At 41.9% G+C, this 17,395-nt stretch overlaps 1 protein-coding gene across 1 annotated transcript in view; it reads left to right on the forward strand.

The window, feature by feature from the left end:
- The window catches only part of LOC140996026 (ADP-ribosylation factor-like protein 15), a 103,547-nt gene that overhangs the window by 30,750 nt on the left and 55,402 nt on the right, over positions 1 to 17,395 (forward strand). The window contains exons 2-3 of the mRNA XM_073466231.1: positions 8,764 to 8,908; positions 10,380 to 10,439. Coding sequence (XP_073322332.1) covers positions 8,764 to 8,908; positions 10,380 to 10,439 — 205 coding nt within the window. The remainder of the gene's footprint in view (positions 1 to 8,763; positions 8,909 to 10,379; positions 10,440 to 17,395) is intronic.

Raw genomic sequence — 17,395 nt, forward strand, 5'->3', positions numbered from 1 at the left:
GCTATAATTGCTTCTCTTACAAGATGCAGTCTTTTTTTGGCCTCTTAAGCATTAGTCTGTTGCCGAGGGAATTGGTATGAATCAGTACATGTCCTGGAGAGAGTGTGTGACGTAGGTTTACTCTGACCTGACAAATGGAAGCTTTTGCACAAAATGGGTAATTATCAGGGTTCCTCAGCACTTTCCATTGCTGGTTTTGTTGCAGGTTACATTTTCGGTTACTGTGGCCAGTTACCGAATTTGAAGAGTGTTTTGTGTAGATTTAAAACTAGTACAATTCCTCTGGACAATGTATTTTGTAATAACGTTGTCAAAAGTATTGATACTTTATACTTTTCTCGATACCACATGTTTTAAAAGATATGATCTCCACATTCAATAGTATCGAAAGTACCAAAGCTCTAAAAAAGATGTACAATCACATTTTCACCCCAAGGCTACACAGATATTAACATTATTGCAAATGTGTTAGTATGTGTTCTGTTCAGCACTGTGTGTAGGTTGTTATTGAAAGAAGTGTGCTTAGGATTTTTTTTCCCTTTTTTCCACAGCATTGCAACAGGTATTGAAGAAGTTTAAAGTCTGGCATTATGGCAACCTTATTTTGTGTTGCACATTTTTTATGTGCACTACAAAATGTCCCTACTACACCCTGTTGTGCTTTTTAAATATATTATAATATCTACTGTATATTTTATTTAATAAATGATATAAACTCTAAAAGTTTTTATTGTATAGGAATGTTGACCATAGCACCTGTAGATATTGAGTAACCACTTGCCTTGAGTGTTATTTACTGTCATTGCATTACAATAATTAATTCAAGTTATTGTTCAGGCACATAAAGGTCAAAGCTTTTACAATCGCTTTAGGAATGGTGCAATTTCTAGCTATGATATATGTTTGTGTGTCTGTCTTAGTGTGTGTGTGTGTGCATGTGAACCATAGCAGCGGGCACTTACTGCCACATCCAGATGGTGCTGGAAACAAACAGTGCTACGCTGTAGGACCCCTCAATAGGAGCGTCTAGACTGGTCCCTGACCAGACAGATACAGCCTCCCATCAAATTAGCGTTTGTCAGATTTATGGTAATGGTCCGCAACAGTCTTCCTGTCAGTGACATCAAGATTTACAGCACTGACACCCATCCCCACCCCCTCTGCCACACAGATACACACATATACACCATCCTCATCCTGAGCACTCCCTTTATCCCACTCCCTCCTACAGATGCACCCCCCGCTCCATCCCTCTCCATCCTTCATTTCTTTGCCCCTGCTCACTGCTACTGAACTCTCGCCCACCACCAGCCGTCATCTATGCAACTGGGTGGAGAGGTTGTGGAAGTAGTTGTGTGTGTGTGCATCAGGGAGGTTAGAAAGAAGGCTGAGGCAGCGAAGTCCCACAGTCTCCTTTCTGTAAAAGCATCACAACCCCAGAAGAAAAAAAAAAGACCCACACGGGGTGGCAAAACCACCCAAGCCCCCTCTGCCTCCATAACAATGGCTTGTGTCAGGGTTTCCTGTTAATCCTCTGTGATGAAGCTTGAGTGTTTTTAGGGTGAAGGGTTGTGGAGGAGGGTGAGATGGTGGTGCATAGACGCTTGGGGGTGGGGGTGGTTGGGGGGGCGTGTTAGGTTGGTGTAGTTTGGGGGACACACAGATACAGAGTGGTCGAGAGTTTAGAGAGTGAGGAGCAGAGGAGAAGAAGGGGATACATGTACATTATTGGTGGTTGTGATGTAGTGCGAATGGAGCATGGACAGAGAGCCCCATGTATGCGGATTAGCGTCGCTTCCTCTTTCATGTCGGCGTTTTTGGGTGGTAACCCGATCCCTGGGCCCTAGCACTAGTGAGCCCAGTGGGAAAGGCTTCCTGACAGATATCCCGTCCATTCCCAGCCCAAATGTTTTTCCAAGGCTGCTCCTCTGCCTTTGATCTGGCCTCCTCCTCAACCACGCAGGGTCACAAGCTACCATGTCAGGCCAGATAGGAGAAGGCCAGCACTGGCGCTGCTTACTGAAAAGGGAAAGAGAAGGGGAGAGAGGGGAGCAGGGGGGTCGCTCCGGGCTGTTTTTCAAAAATCTTGCCCCATAGTCTAGACCTGTCTTGGTTGTCTCTTAAAAAGTGGACTTTACGCTCCAGATGGTCAGTTGGTCACATCACCTAATTCAGTCTTACGAATCTCCACCTTGCACCTCTGTTCATAAGCAGCGGGCGGTACTTGTCGGTTTTCACTGTGATGAAACCGAATCTTGATTCTTGTGGGGTTTTTGGGCAGGCTAGATTTCCTCCTTTCTTACCTGAAATGCAATAGTTATTTGGCTTATTGTATTTTGTTCATTTTGTTTTATCTTTTGTTTCATTTAAAGAGTTTTTGTTACTAGAAGATTACAAAATGCTAACTCAGTTACAGTAACCAAGTTACCACAATACATTGCTTCTACCTTTGCAGTGCAATAGATGCAGTGTGTTACAGCAGAAAGCTGGGGGGCGCTCTAACTTCACTCTATGGTTTTGTGTGTGTGTGTGTGTGTGTGTGTGTGTGTGTGTGTGTGTGTGTGTGTGTGTGTGCGCGCGCGCACGCGTGTTTGTGTGTGTGTGTGTGTGTGCGCGCGTTTGTGTGTGTGTGCGCGCGTGTGTGTGTATGCGTGTGTTCCAGCTTGTCTCCTTGTCCAGACACCTTAGCGTCAGGACAACAGTGATCAAGCTCTGAAACGAGGGCCAGACAGACAGTAGTGGGATGAATGAGTTGGGTAGAGGGGGCGATAGGAGAGAGAGACCGAGAAAAAGAGAGAGAGAAAGGATGTTCCTTCAGAATAAGGGGATGATGTGCCTGCAAAACAGTGACAAGCAAATCAGCTTTACAGGGCCTCTCCGTACACACACAGACACGCAGGCATAATGAGTTGTGGGTTGTTTTGTCGACTTAAGTAAGACACGGTCTACTTCACCAGACAAGATGTTGAGCTGGCGCAGACAGGGTCATCGTATTATTGCTGTACGTCTGTCATTTCAGTCCAGTAGGTCTCCGTGATGTTGTGTTTTAAGACGTTGAAGTCAACGGTGGACACATTCAACATTCACTGCATCAAAAAAATTCCACACAACTGGATGTGCATTGTCGAGGCAAGGAATGGGAGTGACGCGCATCCCCCAAATGTTCCAGTCTACTCTTTCAGTGTATATGTGTGTGTCTGCGTGTGTGTGCGTGTAGGTGTCTGTGTTTGTGCAGGGATCTATTTCTGATGTGGGGGTAATGAATGGCACCTGTTTAGTGTCCTCACTTGGCCATCATTTTTGAAGTGCAGTAAATCTTGTATTTCATCACCCGCGGCTACAGTTGAAAGCGTGTCACAGCCCTGGCTGCCAAATCCACATTTTGTTTGTTTTATCTTGCAATTAAGGTTTTAAGAAACCAGTCGATCAGGCATGTAGTTACAAGTATCGTGCCTCCAGTATCATCTCACCTGCATCCTCAAGGAGGAAAATGTGCTGCTACGAGAGGTGAGTGGTGGCAGCGGTGGTGGTTAGAAGGCTGCTAGAGGAGGAGTTATCAAAACATCAGGAGGACTTGAGCAACTAAACGTCTTGTACTGAAATATGTGTTATGATATGAAGCAAGAAAACGGGTGATTGGTCTTTTGGTGAGGTGCGGCGGGGACCCAGGGCGGAAGCTGTCTGTGTTTGGTGCAGTAACAACTAAGCATGGGAAGAGTCCAGGGAGCTGCCTTGTGTGTCTAGCATGTCTCTCTCGCCCCTTAACGAGAATGGCATGCAGTGCGCCCCACACACCCCCTTCCCTCACTGTACTGAGCCACACTGTGTCCCACCGTGCACCCCCCATCCAGCTTCAAAGCGGCAAATAACAACAACAACTGAAGGGGGGGGAGAAGATGAATGAGGATGAATGAATGTGCCCCTTCCATCCCCCCGTTTGCCCGCACACCCCCTCCACCTCCCCTGCTCCCCTCTACCCTTCCTTCCATCCCTGACAGACTGCCTTCCTGCATGCCCTTCTGTGTCCCGCCCTCTGCTTACCCCTGGTTTTGCAGGCCTGTGTTATGACTGTGGCCGGTGTGTATTACACACATATCTGTTAGCACCGCTCCTCCGTCGGGACGCCCATATAAAGGACTGTCATTTCCAAAGGTCAGGAGTGAGCCCTGCACACAAGTGTTGTCCCGACACTTGGTCTGGAAAAATAAAAACGGCCTGCTTGCGCGTCCGTGTCCTGTGTCTGTCTGTCTACAGTGGGTATGACTCCCAGAGGCAAGTGTCTCGGATGTCCTTTCCCTTTTCTCCTCCTCCTCTCTTCTTTCCTTCGCTTGCTCCGCTGTTGTTGGGGAATAAGGATACACAGCTTGTGTAAATTGGCAGCCAAGGAGGAAGTCATATTTGCCTTTTGGTGTGCCTTGCTATTGGAAATGCCTGGAGGGTAAATGTGATACCACAGATTTTAACAGGCATTATTAGACTCATTAGCACCATTGCTGGGCTGAGTGCAAACAGTTCAAGCATATCAGTTGATGTGTATCCTACCTTTCAAGAGGAAGTGTGTGGACCAAGGACATGACCCACTTTGTTGGTTTTTATTGAAAGTGCACATGGTTTTTGGGTGGCTGTGGGTAGCTCCATCTTGGTAACAGATTTCTTTTACCCATAGTTTCCAGATTAACATCCTTTTTGTTTTTGCCAAAATGTGGGCGAGACATATGCCCAGTTCAGGTGACTCAGTCATCAGGCACTTACTCCCTATAAAATGGAGCACTATAATTTCTTATTTCACACAGTCTGGAATTTTTGGTAACCGAAAACAAAAAGATCTAATATGTGATTTGCCCCCAATTAATGTGAATGCCTTATTTCCCCGCATTGCTGTTAGAGTTTTCCATTGGCAGTAATGATGCTGATGAGATCACTGATAAACCCTGCTCTTCACATTTAAATACACTTCTTTCCCTGTACTTTCTGATATATCACACACACTGCTTGCTTGCTCCAGTACTCAATTTCATATTGTTTTTTATGGCTGCATCAGTTCAAATGGAAAATTCATATGTCTTGTTCATCATTGTTAATACATTTCTCAGCCTGACATTTGTTATTTTTGGAAACATTTGTAATAACTCAGCGGCATTAGTGTCCAATGTTAACACCTTTTAACTGTATTTCTATTTCTGTACTCATCTACAAAGCAAACAACTGTGAAATTAAGTTTGGATAATGTTAGCCAAACATCTGGATTGACACAATACTAATGATGATCCCAAAAGAACCCTTTCTGGGCAAGACATTGGATTAATTATGCAATTGTCCTGAGTATTCCAGCAACAACATTAGTTGATGCCTTACACCTGCTTTAATGTTTTATCACTGAGCAGAAGCAGTACGTGTTCTATTACTATTAGCATTTATATGTATGTGTTACTAAGCAGCTTGCTGGGGAGCCCCACTTTGGAACATGCTGTCATGCCAGTGCTTATTTTCCTGTCCTGTGGTGTCTCGACAGTAGCCAGAGAGTACGAGAGTGAAACACGAACTAGTCTGCTGCGGCGGTAGTGGCTTCCCTCTAACCCACATTTATTACCTCTAAAAATACAAAGTGGTTTTCTAAAAAGAGCCTGGCTCCTGTTCTGTCCAACTACGTCAGGTGAATTTGCAACACGATGTGTTATGACTCATTGACAAAACTGTTTTCCTTTGAATATTTCAACTCCAACTGAACCCCTCAGTTTGTAGAGGCTGAACCTTGTGCCTTGATCTTTTTCCATGTATGTACTGTCCAAATATCCATGCACATGCTGTGTGCTAACAGTATGCAAATCAACAGACAGTCACTTGAGGTCAGTAGGCTCCATGGTGGTGTTAGTTAGGCTGCATGTGGTACGACTTGGAACATTGTTTAAAGGAAAACATTAGAGAAAAGGGAACTGCGGTAACTTTTTTCCTTTCATGCCACTGATTTCCTTTTTAAGTCCTCTTTTATGTACATGAGGCCAAATGCCATTAAGTTAAGCCTCTGTAGATTTATAGAGCTGCCCTGACATATTCTTACACAACCACTGGTCAACCAGCAGTGTCTTCAGCTTCTGTACTTGTGTACTCGAGCTTTGGTCTGCTGCCAGGAGGCCCAGTTATGTCACCCATTAAATGTCTCGACATCTTTTGCAAATTGGAGGCCAGGGGGCTGTTTGTTTCGTCTTTCTGTCATGGATCTATTAAGGATCATCTGAAAGAATGCAGCCTGACTATGTCTTTAGCCATATTTATATTCAGCAGTGTTTTCTCATTAACATAAAGCCTAGCTAATCAGCTTTCACAACAACAGTGAGGTAATGTCTCGCAGGTCTTTCAGGGAAGCATAATCAAAACACAATCCTATAAGAGGCAGCCGATCAATAAAGTCTAGGAATGGCAGACTTTTTATGGGGGTGTTTTGGCAAGGAGTTGCAAGTTTGTATTTGTTTTCTTTCATGATTGCCCTTTTTTCGTGCACAGGGGGCCTCATAGTAGTTTAAATGTAGCCTGAAAAAAAACAGGAAGTAAAGCTGATAAGCCTCCATAGGCACATGTTTGTCTTTGTGACCGTACATGTGAAAATATTTTTACAACTCAGTCACTTCCAGCTTGTGTTGAACATACTGTAAATCAGTCAAACTACATTCAGGGAGCTGTTGACTGTGTATGTTGAATTCAATTTTCAGTTTTAATCTCAGCTGTTCGTCTGGATGCCTCGGAGATTTATGGAGGCAGTCATCATCGGACAGTCTCATTTGAGCTCTCAGTGTCAGTGACACAGCCCACTGACTCTCAGATCTCTCATTGAGTGTGCGGTTGACAGGGGAGGGGCACCTCTCAAGGTAAGCAAAGGCCTTTGGACATATTTATTTTTCTCTTGTGAGCCTTTTGAGCAAGCTCTCCTCGTCAATCTTGTCCTGTCATGGAGGGCCAGAGGTGGGAGTTCCCATCTCTGTCTCTCTCACAGGGGCCACTGCGTACAGAGGGACCCCAGGGTCAGGCCCTGGATGCTCCTTTGGAAACTGTCCTGCCTGTATGTGATCATTTTGTGAGGGTTTGAATAAATAACCATCCAACTCATAGCAACTTCATAGCTAATATATATCTTGCATAGTTCTTCCATCTCTCCTTGACTCAACCCTTGGCTTTCTCTGAAAGATCAACTGTCAGTTCAGGGGATTGACAGCTGAAGGGCAGATTTTACCTCCTACACAAATCTTTACATGTGGCTTTAGGGAATTTGGGTGGGGGGCAGAGGTATCAATGGGAGAATAGGGCAAGAAAGAGAATAGAGTGACCTCATCAGACCAGGTTTTTACATGTGTTCCCCCCATCTGACGCGCGTGTGTTTCTGATCTCAACGTTTTTCTGGAAGAGGAGAATGTTTCCTGTTTGAGCAGACTGGCGGGTTCACCGAGGAGTCGGGGGGGTCGGGTTGCTCAGCCAACGTCTGGTTCTATTGAAGCAGATTCCCCACATCTCCATCAAACAGCAGCTCTGTTTTGGCACGGCTCTGAAAACTGACCCTGGTGATCACCGATGTCTGAGGGGTATGCGTAAGAATTGAGGCTGCAACACTCTCTGCTGCACTCTTGTTCCCCTCCAGTTTGAAAGAAGGTGTGTGTATAAGGAGCAATCGCGAATGTGAGGAAAATTCTTCCTCAAGAAGTCAGCTGCTGTTACAATCTAATTTTCAAAGGGAGTCTTGTCCTGAACCTAAGTCTTGAACATTTGCCCAAGATACTTGAACGTTGACACAGATTATTTGTTTATCTTTTCATTTGTTTATATCTGCGTCTCCTCGCTGAGGTATATGTTTGTAATGGCATGCCCAAGCACACCTGGAGAATGTGCGCACAGATGTGGAGCAGTTCACGTACACTTGTGCGTGTGTTTTCCTTCCTGTCAGAGTCTTTGATTGAACAGAGTAGCAGTGTTGAATGGGGTCGTCCTCTGACAAGAGCAGTAAGCAATCTTGTGTTGATGTTCTGCCACTTGAAATGTGATATAGATGGGTGTGTGTGTGTGTGTGTGTGTGTGTGTGTGTGTGTGTGTGCGTGTGTGCGTGTGTGCTTGCCCTGCCTTGTCCAGACTGGTTCCTGTCTTGCTAATAAAAGAGATCTCTTTTTAGTTTTGGATACTGATCTCTTCACACAAGTTTAAAGATCTCATTCACGGTTCACACTGCATTTGCCCCTTAATGTCTCACAGCAGGCCCTCAGTCCCAGGCCGTGATTCATGGAGTGACAGGTCTGCCTCTGGCCGCCATAAGGGCCCAGTAAGACAAGGTCCACACACATAGACACGAAAACATGTTGCATTTGGGCTAAGCTGATGCATCTCACACTCCTAATGCCCTTAACATCTTTTGTCATGAAGACTTTTACTCTGTATGACACGATTGTAGTGAGTCATAAAAGTTAAACCACACATGGTTTTATAATTTGTCACTGCTCTTTCCTTTTAAAAAAAACAAAACAAAACATTTTGCTCCTCTTACATCAACTGACAATCTGGAAGTGTTTCATAGAACAGACCTGTTTTTGACATGTAGTCTGGTTTCCTGCTTCATCATAAGAAGACTGCTGTAATGCTTATGAGAGACACAAGAGTTTATCCCAGCAATATTCACTTTAAGGGGAGAGCTTGTTATGATTTGCAGAATCTTAATCATTACTCCGCCAGTCCCAGGTGTAGTTGGTCTTTTCCAATGCACTCATTGTCTTATTTGTTTTGTTTTAGTGTTTCCGGGCACTGTGCTGTAAAGGACCCCCGCCGCCGAGACCAGAGTATGACGTGGTGTGCATTGGCCTTACAGGTGCTGGAAAGACCAGCCTGCTCTCACGCCTCTGTAGTGAGGGCAGCGACGGCATCGTACCTACGACAGGTATGTGCACATACCCTACATGGAGCAATTTTTTCAGATTAAATATATGTGCACTTAAAAGAGACCCTATTCTATTAGTTACCCAAAATAAAATTATGAACCGAAAAAAAGGGGCATAATATGTCTTCTTTTAAATAGATGCATCCACAGTTTATCCATCTCCTTTTCTTCACAGTCTTCACTTTTATGTTTCAAGAACATGTTGTCCTCTGGATTAGAGTCACTGCTAATACTAGCCAGGTATTACAGCTCTCCAATAGGGGGAAGCATGTCTTTAGTATGTCTTCCAAAGTCCCAGCGCTCATGCCAGAAACGCTCTGCTGTATCTCAGCAGCCAACACTCCGCTTCTTTCTTCTGGTCAAGTGGGAGGCTGGTGTTAAGTATGTCCAGAAGAGGAGGCTTTAGGGTTAGTACATCATTCTCTTGGTAGTCAACGCTCTGCTTTCCATAAACGCAATGCAATCCCTCAAGGACACGGACATTCCTCTTTCCTCCCCTGGCTTTGTCAGCAGTCGGCTTTGAGCTGTTGCAGAAGTCCCATTTTAGATTCAGTCATTGTGCACGTTCACTAGGAGAAGCTAAATATAAAGTAATTCCCAAATGACCTGTCTGTAAGTGTCAGTGTGTATGTCTCCGTGACAGGGGTGGTTCAAGGGAGTGAACACCTGTCTGTGTTTGCCACTGAGCAGGCCGTAATAGATCAAATATGTCGATTACTTATTGAGTGTACTTCTCTGAAATTAGATTTAGGTGTCAGCACCATCTGCATCTGCCAACATCTACAGAGGGAAGATAATGAAGAACAATGAGGGAAAAGTCTCCTGTGTTTCCCCCCACTTCTTACTTCATGATTTTGCACTGTTGTAATGTGCTTAAAAAACACATTAATTAATTAATTTAGATGTTTACAAAATCATAATAGGTTGTCTCTTCATCTCTCCTCCTGTTTGTGAATGTTTCCAGAAAAGGAATTCCCACCAAGATAATTTAGCATAATTTGAGCAACATTAAATCTCTTCCTTCAGTGGCTTTCATTACTATTTCCCACCGTGTGCACCCGCAGAATCAAACCACATATTACATGGTGGCACTTTAGACTTAAGCTCCATCCTCCTCAAACTGCAACATAGAACAAAACACTTTTCTGTTTAGCTTTTCTTGTTTTTCTGTTTTGCTAACCCGGACCACACAAAGTGTTATTTTCTTTAGTTACTATACAAATATGCTGTCGGCCCTCTTTGTGTTCACCAGCTGGTGGTTTGAAGAAGGTACACCAAATATCCTGGGGAAACCAAATGATTAAGTGGATCTTTTAAATCTATTTTTTTAACCATTCTCTCACTATCCAGCCAACATTCCTAAAAGTTGACTCTCATTACTCCTAACATGTGCTGTCCACACATATGCATACACACATGCACATGTTTTCTTTATGCCATTACAATAACAGATTTTAATTTTTCTCCTCAGGTTTCAGCATCAAAGCAGTGCCATTTCCAAACGCTATCTTGAATGTAAAAGAACTTGGAGGTAAGAAACACATGCCAAACATCAGCCTGTAAAGCTTAATCATTTAACTTATTACATAAATGTTAACTTTAAAAAACTTGTTCTGAGATAATCTCATCTCTTAACATTAACTATTTAAAAAAAACAAAAAAAAACTGTGTACGCAAGGACACTGTTTGTTTTTACCTCCAGTAGCATCACACCTTTCGGTCACAGACTGACACTTATGTACAGACGTCAGACCTGTTAGTGTTCTTTGAAGTGGCTGTACAATCTGCGCACTGTTATTCCTGGAAATGTACGGCGCTCGAGGAAGCAGTTTAATAAGCACAGATGAGGGATCTTGAGGTGGAGATCTGTAAACACACCAAATGCAATGGGAGGCTTCCAGTCCTTAAAGGGAGTCTTAAGAGAGGGATAAATCAGTCCTTTCCCTTCTCCTACAAGCAGTGCAGTGACACAAGAAAATTCATTGTTTTGCTGAGAGTTGAAATAATTTATGTTGTTTGCTGCGCACTATAGGCACATGACAGGTACAGTGTATATTTTGAAGGCTCACCCAACCTCTCTTGAAAAGATGAAAAACATACACACACATGCACACACACACATACACAAAGAGGCACCGGGGGACCACCAACGAGGGTGCTACCAAATTTGGACAGAGTGCATTAGGGGGTTTTCAAAAGAGGTTTTTCTGGATTGGTTCAAAGCCAGTCTGGTGGGACATTATTGTGGTTGGGAAAAACACTGGTCCCACACATGACACGTTTGATTTAGATACGTTAGTATAGGCTGCCACCACAGCAAAGGATGATGAAATCTGTTCTCTTTTTTTTCTTTGCCCCCTCCCTGCGTGGACCCTCTCTGCGCCTTTTCTTGTGAATACATAGAGCACAAGAATTTGAACGATTTACGGTGCCACCCGTTATGGATGGTTTGAAGAGGGTAAAAACAAGCACATGATGTTTTGATGCCTCTACTGACTACTTTTCATTTGGAGCGCAGTATCGGATTTAGGTTTCTGTCCAAGGTGAAATCTTGACACGCAATCCGTTTGTTTGGCTGAATGATGGCGTACTCTTTGAGTTCCAAATGTATGTGACGTAAATGTGGAGTCGGGAGAGTTGGTGTTCTTGCAAAATGTTCCACTAGTCAGTTTTCATCATGAGTCTTTCAGATCGTTTTCCGATTAAAGCAACCCCTTTCCACACTGTAAGAAACTTACTCAACACTTCCCATTTCTGTCAGTATTCTTGTTTCTCCCATTTCCCTATGGCTTTAAAACAAGCAAACATGCCTGGTTTAGTTTTATGTTATTTTGCACTGCATCACTGATGCAGAAAAATGACACAAGATGTGACGCACAGACATCAGTATTCCTGACCCCAAAAACCTTGTTTTACACAATACCTTTGTGGCTTGTTCTCTTCACTCAGCCTTGACTAAGGCAAGGGAAGAGGCGCTTGTTAAGAAGCATGAAGAAGTGAAGCACTTCCTATGTATTTCCTTTTTCTCCCACCGGAAAGCCCATTAAATGTCAATGAGGTATTCTCCCTTTACAGTAACAAATGTAAAGCAAGTCTTAAGTGTGCAGGTGACCTTAAGTGCTGGAGATAAAAGAAAAAAAAAACATTTAAGGCACAAATGCTGATACATTAACTATTTGTGAGAATTTGCTCCTTTTGGTAGAGCAAGTCTAACACATGAAATCCTTCCTCATAAAAGCTGAACCTTCACACTTTAGAAATGCAGTTATTTTATCTTTGCTGTTTGCTTGGCAGGGTAAGCCTGATCATTGCTCAACCCATTTCATCTGGGAGAAAAAAGTGGTTTAAGTTCAAACAGGATGAGGGGACAAATGAAACAAGCAAATGTTAAGATTAATACCTTTGTTGTGTATGCAAGATTTCTCTGACATGCCAAAGAGCAGAGTGTGACCCTAACATGACACTTGAAGTTGGCTTAGGAGTCCAGTCCATTCTCTGTCAGTAAACTGATGCAGGCTATGAACACATTTAAGTGCAGTTGACTCACAACTGTAACTTGTAATGTTACTAAGCCTGGTAATGCATTTTTAACTCTCCCTGCCTTGAGCGCACTGTGCCAGATTGTCATAAGCGCAAGATGTCCTTTTTAAACCAGAGGCACAAAGCAGCTTATGTGCAGACGACCCTGATGGTATGGTGCCTGTAATGATTCAGACCGGGCTATACGTTTGTCTCACTCATGCATTCGTCATTGAGGTCCCAGCTGTCTTTGTTTTCATGTTTTCTTTCACATCTTCACCTCTGTTTTTTGTTTTTGTTTTCTTCATCTCCCTTCTGCCTCCCATTCCTTATTCACTTTACCATTGCTTCCAGATTGTGCTGCTGCCTCTTTCAATCTTCAAGCATGCATTCAAATAACCTAGTTATTGTCAGCTTTCTGCTGTGCCCTGATTTCTTAAATATACTGTATGCAAAAAACCCAGTTCACCTCATTGGAGTAAAGGATTAAGAAAAAACAGTTAATACAGATAGATTTTTTTGGAGAAAAATTGTATTTCTTGGTCAGTCATATGAATAACAGATTTCATAGCTTGTTTTTCTACATGTGTGCATGTGCATGACAAAAAGTGCAAACAGGCATATTATCGCTGTGACAGAAGAGTGGCAGGATGAAAGGACAAAATAATTAAATCCAAAGCCGAATTAAGCGTAACCTTAAATAAATAAAGTCAAAATAGATTGGTTGCTACAGCTGCAGACTATTTTTAAGAAAATCAGACACATGTGCACGTTGAAAGACAAACTGTGTGGTCTCTCACCACAGAGACTGTGCTTGCTTAGAGCCATCAGTTTAAACGCTCCGAAATAAATAAAAAGTTGTCAGGCTGCAGTGTCACATATCACTAATGCGCATAAAATATCCACCCCTGGTTCAGAAATATGGTGGAAGGTAGGACAGAACACCTTCAAAGAGGTGTAAAGTCACCCTGTGTTCTTATCATAGCCACTTATCAAAATATAAGACTGGCACATCGAGGCGATATCAACCCTATGGCACCTTATATTACTTACTCACTTAGAAATAATCTGACATTGTAATCAGAAATCAGATGGATACCCAGAGAGAAATGTGTGTTTTCATCAAGGATCGTCGGCATGAAGAGATGGATATGCTATTCAGTTAATCAGCGGGCTGCAACACTGCAGCAAAACTGGGTATCAACGATGTTAATGAAAGCTCTTTGTACTCATCTGAATAATTGTAATGAAGTCTTTTCAGGTGGTTGACACTGAAAATTTTGCATTTTGGGATCTTTAGTCTGGCAGACATTTGCTACCCAGCTGGTACCAGGTATGGGGATTAGGTGGGAAGGGCACCTCCAGGGACACGGGGCGGAAAGTGTGTGTGTGTGTGTGTGTGTGTGTGTGTGTGTGTGTGTGTGTGTGTGTGTGTGTGTGTGTGTGTGTGTGTGTGTGTGTGTGTGTGTGTGTGTGTGTGTGTGTGTGTGTGTGTCATGACGTCAAGTCTAGACAGGCCATTTCACAGTGTGCATTCATGCCACGCAATGACAGCTGATGAAGAAGTGCTCCTAATAATCACCACTCGTTGCTGTTGAGGCTTTCGATTTGAAGTGTCACCAGTCTTTACAATACTTGTCATTATTCCAATATGTTTTTAATCAGACAGTTTATACTAAAAGATGTTTGCTTCATTCTGGCAATTTCAAAGGTTTATGTGCTTTTATTTGTAGATTACCGTGTGTGTGTGTGCGTATGGTGCATGCACTGCTTGTAAATGTCATTTGTGTAAACTTGAATTTGTCACTGCGCCCCTTACTGCATACGTACAGTCAATGGCTGTAACTAGTAACTGTTTTCTTTTTCCATTACTCTTGTTTCCGAAATTAATAGAATAATCATTTATAAAAGGTGTAAAAAAAATAATAAAATAAAATAAAAAATGTGAAAAATGCTCATCACAGTTCACCACAGCCCAAAGCTACATCTTCACATTGCTTGCTTTGTCCAACCAATAGTCCAAGACTACAAGACTCTAGATTTACTACCATAAATGTCAAAGAAGAGCAACAATTCCATTTTAGAAGCCTGAACCAGGAAATATTTGACATTTTTGCAAGAGTATGACTGATATGATGTTAATTTTCTTTTAATGGACTAATCAACAAACAGAAGACTTACATTAGATTCCATCATATTGACCATTATAAGTCCATCATGTACACATACAGAGAACATGGGGAAAGACAAACCAGATGCAGGAGCATCACAGAACATTTACCAGTTGTCTGTGATCACCAACGGGCAAAGAAAGAATGCAAACATATCTCAGAACAAAATCACGACGCTTTAGTCATCATCGACCCAATGTGGTTCTTATTACTATCAAATAGGACCACAGTGTGTGTTACTTTACTCAGCAGGGCAGCTTTTCTTTTGTGCTGGAAAAGACTCAACCAAAAGTGAAATAATTTGTAAATTGTCATTTGGGTTTAAAGCAGATGCTGGCAGTCGCAGACTGTTCTGATTTAGGAGTTCTGAGGACAAACGTGTAACTGATCTCTATTTGAGGCCTCATTCAAGGATATTACCCTGTTGTTGGGTTTTTTATTTCACTTGGTGAATGGTGTATCACAGATACTATAAGGGACAGCCCATTTATATCTTAAAGTGCATTAGCCGAACCAACTTTTGAGGTTAAAATGTTTAAATCATTCAGCAACAGTATGTCGTCTATTTTTACAATGCAAGTTTATAGTGCAAGGTCTAATGTCAAGTTAACGCATTAATTGTCATATGCACGATTTAAAAAAAGAAGTTTTCCCTCTACAGTGAAATCCTTTTTGTGCTTTATAATCTGTTTTAACTAGGGCTGCAACTAACAATTATTTTCATTATCAATAAATCTGTCAGTCATTTTCATGATTAATCAATGAATAATTTCGTCCATAAAAGCTCAGTGTTGTCTTCTTTTTTACAATCAACAGTCCAAAACCCGAAAGACTCTTCATTTACTTCCATAAATGACAAAGAAAAGCAGCAAATCCATGCTTTTAAGAAGCTGAAACCAGCAAATATTTGACATTCTCGCTTGAAAAATGAATGAAATGAAAATCTATGATCAAAAATTTGGCAGCTAATTGTGGATACGACTTATCAATTCATTGACTAGTTGTTGCAGCTCTAGTTTGTTTTGTTTTGAAGAGCTGTAATATTAAAACAATTATAATATAAATTAAGGAAATAAATAAATATCAAGGGAGATACAGAAAAACATACACTATAGGGCGACAAGTGTGCAACAACAAAGAGCATACATCCATGTGCACTTGATATTGTATAGGCACAGCAGCCTATACTGTATGTGGATATGGTAAAGTGGAATGTAAATGGGAAAGTTGTGGTGATTAGTCATTCAACTTTCAACCAGTGACTTAAACTTTAAACACCTGTGTCAGTCACAATGGCACATGACATAAATGGTACATCCGGTGGCCAGGAGGGGTCCAGAGTGTCAAAGAGAATTATTTACATACACTATCAAAGCTTATTATCTCAAATATTAAGAGGTGCCACATTTGTTTAAATCACATTTGTTAATTATGTGCATAAATGAGAGGGATTGGTGTGTGTTTCAGGCATGGCCTCACACAGGAACTGTTTACTTAAAAACAGACAGTGCTGTGACTGCAGGTTGATGGGTGTATCAACAGCTGAAGTGTTTTTCACCTCACTCCAGCTCCAGCCGCAGCTTGTTCCTCAATGAAGTAAGCAAACTTTATTACTAGAGGCCTCCCTCACTGGTCCCAGTGCTCCCTCCCATCACTGTATTGTAGCTGTTTTGTTCAAAAACACTGTCTGCTTTTCGTTAGGGAGACTTCAAAGAGGGTTTCAGTGTTTCAACTTTCAAGAGTGAAGAAAAAAAGAAGCTGATTAGCAACATGTTTGCGTTTTGTTCAGGATAAAAGCTGGTAAAAAGCGTGAAGGCAGAAATGTATGAGAAAGTGTTGTTCATGCTGACTGTGAATCTGAAACCATACCTGCATCCATACCCAACAACAAACAGCAAGCTTCAACAGTAGCCTAATTTAGACCAAATGGGAATACAGGGTAGTAGGTTCAAACTGCGTTGACTCGTATTTGAAATGAAGACCATTTCAAGCTGGTTAAATTTTTGGATGAATTCTGAGACAACAGCCAGAAAAGGGAGAATATGAATTCAAGAAGACTATCTGCTTCTGATTTTGCTGTGTAATTGCTTTCTTATGTTTTACTGGCATTCACCTCTAAGTTTGGTTTATTAACTCGTTGTCACACTCGGTAAACTCTTCCTGCACTATTAGCATCATGACTTCCACAGAATCCTAAAATTGCTCCTCTCTGTATTTTCACAGCGTGTTTTGAGCTTCACTTTTTGTTTCTCTGAACTCCAACCCCTCAATCTCTCAACAAAAACCAACTTGCTTCAATAAAGCTAATAAAATACACCACAACAAATGCATATACTATATTTAAACTATATACTCTATTTAAACAGCAAAGTTTAAACTGAGTTTTCCTACATTTTTCAAATGTTCCTGTCTTTGTAAGATGAAACATGACACTCTGATTTTCTGATCATATAGTGACGTTAAAATTACTTATTATGTACTACTAAGCTGCAACCAATTAAAGGGGCACTGTGTAGTCTTGGAGTAGAAATCCGAACTCGGAAGTGTAATATTTACAATATTAATGAGGTAATGATACAAACTCAGAAATATTTATTCTTTCCATAACTGAATAAACAAGCTGTTCTCATGGGAAAAAAGGATCCCCAGAATGCTTATTTTCCTAAAACACAGCAGGAAAAGAATGATAAGGAATGTTTTATGGACAGGGAAACTTTACTGCGTCAGTAATGAGCGACAGCTCTGGTATGTGTTTCACACAGCAGTGTCCCCGTGTTGGCTTTGAATACGCAATGAA

Source organism: Pagrus major, chromosome 5, assembly GCF_040436345.1.
Source record: "Pagrus major chromosome 5, Pma_NU_1.0".
NCBI classification, from domain to species: Eukaryota; Metazoa; Chordata; class Actinopteri; order Spariformes; family Sparidae; genus Pagrus; species Pagrus major.